Below are 8,887 nucleotides of genomic sequence, written 5' to 3'. Positions count from 1 at the left end.
CCATCCTGGGGAAGGGGCACCTGGGATGGACCCCCTGCACCCCAGCCCATTCCGCCCCATGCCCTTCCGGGCGCTGCTGACCCAGGTCACCCTGCCTTCCCCTGGATGCCTCTCCATCCCTGAGGGTTCCCAGCCCCCTGTTCCGGCAGGGTCACCTGGATCCCTGCCTGTGCAGGCTGGGGGCTGTGGGGGTCCCCCCCAGCTGGGGCTGATGCCAAGGGGACACTTTTGGGGACTGGTTGGGAGTTGCAGGGTCCCAGGGGGTGAGCACCTGCTGGGAGGATGCCAGGGGGATGCTGCATCCCCCCGATGTCGAGTACCTGCCGAGAGAATGCTGCATGGGGCAGGCTGGGCAGGGGGGCACAGGGCAGGGACAGTGCATTGGGTGGCACTGGGGGACGTGATGCTGCCATGTGGCACGAGGAGCTGCCCAGATATGTCCTCCCCTGTCCCAGCCCCGACATCTCCTAGAGATTTGGGGTTCCCCCAGCCACGTCAGTAGTGCCAGCCCCCCACTGCCAAGGGCAGGAGAAGCAGAGAGGTGCTGCCTTCACCCCGGCAGGGAGCAGGCAGGGAGCGGGCAGCCCTGGGCAGCCCCGTAGTGTTACCCCAGGAGCTCCGTGAAGCGGGAAGCAGGTGGCAGCCGTCACCCCGGCATGCAGCGGATGGATGCCGATGCACCGGGAACTTCCTAAAATTACATCCCCGCTCTGCCAGCACCCCTGAGCAGGGCTGTCGGGGCGCGGAGAACCCCTGGGCACCGCCAGGCTGCCTTGGCAGGCCATGGCATGTCCGCAAGGCCAGTCCTTCGGCCCTCCCCGTCCCTCCTCCTCATCACGGCCAGCCCCTCGCAGCTCTCCCCTCCCCTGCAGCCCGGCTGCCTCTTGGCTGGAACCCACATCGAAAATATAAAAGGCTGTTTTGCTTGGAGGCGTCCGGAGGATCCCGGCCGAGCTTGCCATGGGGAGCAGCGGCGCTGGGGTCGCGTTGCTGACGCTGGCGCTGCTCCTGCAGCCCACGGACCAGTTTTGGCTCTTCAACGTCCTCTTTCCGCCCACCACCACCCCAGAAGCTCCCCCGACCAACAGCACGCCGCCCGTGGTGCTCGGTAAGGTCACGCCAGCACGGGTACCACGCGGGGTACGGGTGGGCGACCCGGTGCCATGCAGCCCCCCCGTTGCCCTCGGAGCCAGCGGCGAAGGTTGGGGTGCCACGCTGCCGGCACTTCGGCAGCTCTCAGCTCTCCAGCTCTGGAGCTGGAGCCACCAAGGTGGGGGGGATGACACACAATTCCCAGGTCCCCTCCCATCCACCAGGCTGGGGATGTATGGCTGTCCGGAGTTTGGGGTGAGGGGGAGGCAGGCTGGGCACCCCAAAAAGCAAACAGGGCTCTGAAACCTCCCAGCTGGCCCAGAGGGTGTGTTAGGGCTTGCTCAGTTCTGGGGGGCTGTCATCCACCACCCCTTGGTCTCCACGAGCCCACCCTGTCCCGTGTCTCCCATCACTCCCAAGCGATGGGAAAACCATCCTTGGGGATGGGGGAGCTCATCTCGCATCCCCCCCAACAACCACCCTGCCTGGGGGACAGCGAAGAGGAGAGCGAGCCTTCGGCAGAGGGGGATGGAAAGGTTGGGGCGTCCCCGCGGGGACGGGGAGGTGGGAGCCACAGCCACCAGCTGGTACCTCCATTGGGCCTGGCTCTGCCTCCCTCTGCCCCTGTGCCATCACCGGGCACTCGAGCTGGGGTTGTGCCATGAAACCTCTGCAGAGCAGAATTGGAGAAGGTTTTTTTCTCCTTTTTCTTGGATCAAGCCGAGTTTCCCCTTTGAAAGCGAAGAGAAAAAGCAGAACGTCCCTGCCGCGATGCTGAGGGCTGACCCCCCCACTCCCTTCCCAGAGGCACCGGAGAGCAGGGGATGGTGTCCAGAGTCTCGGTGCCCGGGGGCAGGTTCTGCTTGACCGTGCTGGTGGCCAGGAGACCCAGGTGGCTGCCACCAGGTGCTTCTTCTCCAGCTGACCTGTGATGGTCAGAGCATCTCCACCTTCTCCTGGTACCAGCCCCTGTCCTGTGCCCAGCCGCAGCCAGCTGTCCCATGAGCTGCTTGGCATCCGTGTGTAGCCCATCCCCCTGGAGCGAGTGTCCCAAAAACCCCCAGTGCCCTTGGAACCACCGATAACCCCTCTGCCCCCACGGGAACTCCCTTAATAATTACCTAATGTCCTCTGGAAGGGGAGGCACAGCTCAGGGCTGTGCGCCGGGGTCGGGGGTGCCGGCGGTGCCGCAGGGTCCGGTCAGGCTCTGGCAGTGCTCTCAGCCACACTGGCACCATCAGGAGCCATCAGAGCAGTTCGTGGGCCCATTCTTCTTGCTGCCCAGGCAGGTCATCTCTGCTCGCTCCTTGCCTGGGCTTTCCCATGCCAGGGTCCACTGGATGATCTAGTCCTCCAGTGGGTGCTTTGAAGGCAGGATTAGATCCTCCCTGTATCCCTGGGGAGATGCTGCTGAGGTGAGGGAGCTGTGAAGCAGGTCGAGGGAGGCAACTGCTGCGTCCTCTTCACCCCGTGCATGGGATAAGACTTTTGGAGGCTGCAGCCGTGCCCCTGCCCCACTGCAGGAGCTGGTGCCATGGTGGGTGGGAAGGGGCTAGAGCATCTCCAGGCCAGGTCGGCCATGCACCCTGTGATGGGGGGACGGCACTATGGCTCACTCAAACCCCTACACCCAAGGACCCCAGGGTGCAGGGACACCTGAGGCTGGTGGGGACCGGGGAAAATGGGTGACATCCTTCTCAAGTCAAAGATGCTCCTCGCCTGCATCCTTCAGCCCTGCACCGGGCAGCATGGAGCCCACCCGGCTGTGCTTGTGGGGCTCCGTAGCCACAGCAGAGCCCATTCCTTGGTCCCAGAGCAGCACAGGGCAGGCACCTGTAGGACTTTAGGCCACCAAAGCAGCTCATGGTGGTCTTGAGGGAAGCACCTGATGCGGCACACATAACACGCCATGTAGCGGACAGTGCCTGCAGTGGCATTGAGGGTCCACGTTGTCCTCGTCTGCGCGTCTCTGGCCAGTCCTTGGATCTACTGGAGCCATTGGGTTAGTCACCCAGTGCTCCCATCCCACCAGGTTCACGGCCACTGTTCCCTGCAGTCCCTTCACCTCTTGTCCTTGCCCTTGGGGCCAGTGCCTGTGCACCAGCTGGAAACGCTCTCCGTGGCGTCTGCCCCTGGCACGGGCATAACCAGGGCGGCACCGGGATGGGCGTCCCATCCCTGCCAAGAGTCCCAGAAGCAGACCAGGCACCTCAGTGATGGTCGTCCTCCATCATGGCAGCCCAGGTCGCACACAAAGGACGCTGAACTTGCTAGAAACCGCGCTGCGTTCACCACGTGAGCTATTCGCACCGAGTTCCCACCGCAGACTACGGCTCCGCTCAGCGCCAGACCATTTCAGAGACCTTGTTCAGCCTGTGATGGGTTTAAAGTTCAGGAAAACAACATGTGGGCCTCGGGTGCCAGCACCAGGATGACTTTCTCCTCCCTGGGGACTCTCCGTGCATCCCTGAGCAGTCCCACTACCCCAGGACAAGCTGCCGGGGTTGCGGTGGGGCTGGGCATCCCGAGCACCACCGATTCCTTCTCCCAGGCTGAGCCAGGGCAGGAGGACGGAAATCAGCCAGGCATGGGGGAATAACCCGGGATGCTTCGTGCTGGAGGAGATTGGCACATTTGGGCAGCTCCGGGAGTCACCCCGTGGGAAAGGCAGCTTGGAGGGTCCCTGAGAATGCGTTTTTAGTACCACTTCCATGCCCACCCCGTATCTCGGCTCCAAGTGCCCTTGCTCCTGCACGGAGTAGGCTGTTGTCCAGGAATGCTGCTCCAGCGGGTCCTCAGGTGTCCCCAGCTGGGAATCCCCAGGGAACCCCTGCTTGGGGAGCCAGAGAAGCTCTGGGCCAGTGGGACGGGGTTTGTAACTGGTTCCACTCCCCATCTGTGGTGCCTCCAGTGCCCGGGTGTCTCGGGAACCAGCTGGAAGCGAAGCTGGACAAGCCAGACGTGGTGAACTGGATGTGCTACCGCAAAACGGAGGATTATTTCACCATCTGGCTCAACCTCAACACCTTCCTGCCCGTGGGAGTCGACTGCTGGATCGACAACACCAGGTACCCCTCGCCCCGCCCTGTGAGCTCCCCGGGAAATGACCTACCAGTGGTCCCCCTCCCCTCTCCTCCCCCCTGGCCATGACCTGGCACACTTGGAAAAACCACGGGAGTGCCACGGGACCGGTTGGGAACGCAGCTGGCTGGCTCCTGCTCCTAGCGCCCGTCCCTTTCCCACGTCCCTGCCGTGCACTTGTGCCAGCCCCGGACCGTCCTCAGCACCCACTGGAGATGCTGTCACCCTGCCCGGGGCTCACAGGGCACGGGGGCTGCCCCAGCGCACTCCATCAGAGCCTCCTGCCCTGAGATGCCAGGTGATTAGCGGGGATGCTGGCTGGGCATCTGTCCACTACCCCCTCCCCAGCCACATAAGCCTTGGAAACAGCCATCAAGGTCCGAGCTGCCACCCAACGATCTCCACCCCATCTGTTGGGGACACGGCTCTTCGGCTGCTCCCCGTCCTCTCCCCACAGGGTGGTGTACAACCGAACCTCTCGGAAAATGTCCAACGCCCCAGGGGTGCACATCCGTGTGCCTGGCTTCGGCAAGACCTATTCCGTGGAATACCTGGATCAGAGCAAGCTGGCAGGTGAGAGGAGAAGTGAGGGGGTGTCCAGGGATGCCACACGCTCCCTGCAAGCAGAGAGGTGTGCCCATGTCTCCAGGGGGAAATCGGTTCTGCACAGAGCCCAGGTCACCTGGGGTGAGGGACGTTGGCCTCAGGGACACGGTCCCTTCGAGTGCCAGCAGGGACCACCCCATCCTTGACCCCAGTGCACATGGGTCACATGGAGCCACCACCTCTGGTTGGAGCCACCAAGCTACAGGGCTCACCAGAGGACACTGTGGCCATGACCAGGACCAAGGTGGGACAAGGTTGACAGGAGAAGACCACAGAGCTCATTCCCACCTGTTCCCTCTGCCCGTAGGTTACCTGCACACCCTGGTGCAGAACCTGGTGAACAACGGCTACGTGAGGGACCAGACGGTTCGGGCAGCCCCCTACGACTGGAGGGTCGGGCCCCGTAAGTCTGGGGTTTGTGGCCAGGCCACCACGCAGGGAGGGAAGCAGGACGGCTCTCAAGGGGTGGGTGAGCCGGCTGGTGTGGAGGAGCCCCTGGGCAGGGATGGCTGCCCGCGGCGGTGGGTGCGCGGCCATTCGCGGTGCTCTCGTGTGAATGCGTGGTGGCACTCGTGACCCTGCACCCACAGCTCTCTCCGGTCGGGGCTCCTAAGGTCAGCTGTGGAGCCCTGTGACCATGAGTGGGGTGGCCAAGAGCTGGTTCCCCTCTTGCCCACAGAGGAACAGCCCGAATATTTTGAGAACCTGAAGGCACTGATTGAGGAGATGCATGACGAGTACCAGCGACGCGTCTTCCTCATCGCGCACAGCATGGGCAACCTCAACGTCCTCTACTTCTTGCTACAGCAGACACAAGCCTGGAAGGATCAGTACATTGAGGGCTTCATCTCCCTGGGTGCCCCTTGGGGAGGGTCCGTCAAGCCCTTGCGTGTCCTGGCGTCCGGTGGGTGACGTCTTGTGTGTTGCCACCTCTTTGCTTTCTTTCGCTCCTGCAGAAATGGAAGGGGGCTGGTGGGCAGGGGCGGGATGTGGTGGAAGGAAGAGGTGGGGGACAGACGGCCAAGGTCTGCTCATGCTCTGGTGTTGCTTCTGCTGCGCCCAGAGCAGAAAGCACCACGGAGGCTCCTGCCACAGCCCCAGCAGCAGGAGGGTGGCCCAGGGAGAGCTCAGGAGCTCACTCTGCTTGCCACTGCTGGGGTTGGTGGGCTTGTGTGTCTGGAAAACTGCTGTCAGAAGGGTCCACCAGCAGCCTGGCCATTCCCCTTCCTCCGCACCAGCCCTCGCAGCACAGCCTGCACCATGCCTAGGGAAAGCTCCTGGGCTAGGGGTGCTCCTGGAAACACCCATCCACAAATGTTGAGGCCAGAGAAGCAGCCCAGGGCACTCTCACTTCCTTCTCACCGCAAGCCCAGACACCCACACTGCCTCTGTCCATGGAGGACAGTGGGGTGTCTGGACCTTCACTCCAAACCCTTCGAGCCCTTCCGCAGCGGAGGACATGGAGGTCACCCAAGGAACGTTTGAGCTCTCCTGCACTGCTTGCTCGGATCTGCCCCCCCATCTCAAAGCCCATCCCCCATCCCCTTTGCTGTCTTCAGGCTTTCATCTCCCTTCACCCAGTTCCTCTTTAGTCCCTTTGCAGCCCAGAAAGCCACAATCACTTGCCTAACACTGACAGCCCAGAATATCTACAAGTCACAAGCTGAGCCTCCAAAAATGCTTGGAATTAAAATCATGTGCTCCAAGATTTTAACATCTGGCCCCTTGCATCACCCTTAAGTAATCTCCTCATGTTTTCCTCTGTGGCTACATGGGCCAGAGGCATTTTTAAGGTAACCTGAGATCGTTGCATAGTCTGGGGCCTCCAGATGCACCAAAAACGCTGAGGCTTGCAGGAGACACGCAGGTTAGCCACCCGTTATCAGCACCCTCGTCGGGCTGGGCTCACTCCTGTCCCTGCAGGCAGGTGAGGAGGTGCTGGGGTCCAGGACTTCCTTCCAGGCAAGGAAGGTCCAGGACTGGGTTGGTCAGGGCCATCACACGTCCAGGTTTGCCTATACTCAGCCCCTCCTAGCAGCTAGAGATGTTATGCTGGAGAGAAGTGTTCAGAAGGTTGCTCTGGATATCTGGAGCCAGAGGGGTGAGGAGAGGACGTACGGCCATGGGCAGGGCAGGGGTAAGCAGGGGAAGAGCTGAGGTGGAACTGTACCCCAGCCAGGAGACAGCTGCGAGCCGCCGCTGGAGGGGCCAGTGCCTGCGGAGCCACTCAAGGGGCACCATGGGGCAAGGGAAGGTTTCGGTGCTGTTTCTGACAAGCCCCTTGTGTGTCCTGCAGGTGACAATCAGGGCATCCCACTCATGTCCAACATCAAGCTGCGTGAAGAGCAGCGCATGACCACCACCAGCCCCTGGATGTTCCCAACGAGCCTGGCCTGGCCCGAGACCCACGTTTTCATTTCCACGCCTTCCTACAACTACACCTACCGGGACTACCAACGCTTCTTCACCGACGTCAACTTGGAGGACGGCTGGTACATGTGGGAGGACATGAAGGACTTGCTGAAGGACTTACCTCCTCCTGGGGTGGACACCTATTGCCTCTATGGCACAGGCTACCCCACCGTGGAGACGTACATATACGACGAGCATTTCCCTTACGAGGACCCCGTGGACATGATTTACGGCGACGGGGACGACACCGTCAACACCCGCAGTTCGGAGCTGTGCAAGCGATGGCGCAACCAGCAAAAGCAGAAGGTGCACGTCGAGGAGCTGAGAGGCGTTGACCACCTTAACATGGTCTTCAGCAACCTGACGCTCAGCTCCATCAACGAAATCCTGCTGGGGAGCCCACGGGAGCACGGGGAGCCGGAGCAGCTGAGATCCAACCCAGAGGCAGGGAAGGGAGGGAAGATCCTACCTGGATGGAAGGTCCTTAAGGAGCCCAAAAAGAACTGAAAGGAAGGAGGGCCAGCTTCCCTCCGTGCTGGTGGCCACCACAAGCTGCCATGGAGGACTCGGAGCTGAGTATGGAAGGGAAAGGAGCAAAAGATCAAGAGCTCCGGTGGATGGGCTGGCACCCACTTCCATGCTGTTTGGGTTTTCTTTCAGGAACGGCAATTAATTATACTTCAGAGGCTTGTCACTTCCCGCTACCGGGTGGATAATTAACCGCGCTGCCAGCTCATTAACATCACACTTGCCAATTACGGTGTAGACACAAGCCCTGGTCGCTAACGAGTCACGTTCAGGCATTTTAGAGGCTGCAGAGCCCGCGGTGCCGTGGCCTCTGCTCACTTGGGACGGAGCAACTCGTGGAACGAGTGCGGGCTCTGCCTTATGGGAGCGGGCACGGGGGTGGCATGGGGGTGGCACAGCACATATGGCTCGCAAGAGGCACCTCTGCCAACCACCAGCGTGCAGGCAGCAAGCGAGGCTCCCCAGGTGGGCAAGACCGACTCGAAATCTGCAGATTTAGAAAATAATAAACACATTTTGCTTCTGAGCGCTGAGCGTGCCTTGTCCTTGCACGGTGGGTTGGCACAGCCAGCTGTAACCGAAAACGGAGGCACTCATGGCCCGGTGGCACCGCAGGAGCCAGGGCTTTGGGAAAAGCCACGTGCTTGGTGATGTGACCAGGGTTGGCGATGGAGCTGGGCTCGGTGACGCGGCCGGGGCTGGCAACACCATCATCGTGCCAATGTCATTGGGGTTGGGGACACGAGCAGGGTGACGATGCGACTTGGACTGATGACACAACCAGGGTTGGCGATGTGACTGGGGCTTGCAAAGCAACTGGGATGGCAACACAACCGGGGTTGGCGATGCCACCATGACCAGTGACACAACTGGGGTTGGCGATGCAGCTGGGGCAGCAATGCAATGCAACCGGGGCTGGTAAGGCAGCCAGGGGTGGCGATGCAAACAGGGCTGGTGATGCAAACGGGATCGGTGATGCAAATGGGATCGGTGATGCAAACGGCTCCAGCGATGCAAACGGCACCAGCGATGCAAACGGCACCGGTGATGCAAACGGGACCCACAATGCAAATGGCACTGGTGATGCAAACGGGACCGGCGATGCAAACGGCTCCGGCGATGCAAACGGGACCGGCGATGCAAACGGGATCGGCGATGCAAATACAGC

The 8,887-nt window shown here is 61.5% G+C and overlaps 1 protein-coding gene across 1 annotated transcript; it reads left to right on the top strand.

The window, feature by feature from the left end:
- Nucleotides 1-960: 960 nt before the first annotated feature.
- Nucleotides 961-7,698, top strand: LCAT (lecithin-cholesterol acyltransferase). The gene is made up of 6 exons (XM_086621059.1): nt 961-1,108; nt 4,004-4,160; nt 4,631-4,746; nt 5,087-5,182; nt 5,459-5,683; nt 7,076-7,698. The coding sequence occupies exons 1-6, from the start codon at nt 961-963 to the stop codon at nt 7,696-7,698; spliced, it is 1,365 nt and encodes a 454-aa protein (XP_086477185.1).
- The last annotated feature ends 1,189 nt before the right edge of the window (nt 7,699-8,887 follow it).

This window comes from Tauraco erythrolophus, chromosome 15 (genome assembly GCF_009769465.1).
Source record: "Tauraco erythrolophus isolate bTauEry1 chromosome 15, bTauEry1.pri, whole genome shotgun sequence".
NCBI classification, from domain to species: Eukaryota; Metazoa; Chordata; class Aves; order Musophagiformes; family Musophagidae; genus Tauraco; species Tauraco erythrolophus.
The sequence above is the reverse complement of the archived record's forward strand: the minus strand, read 5'-3'. Positions and strand labels throughout refer to the sequence as shown.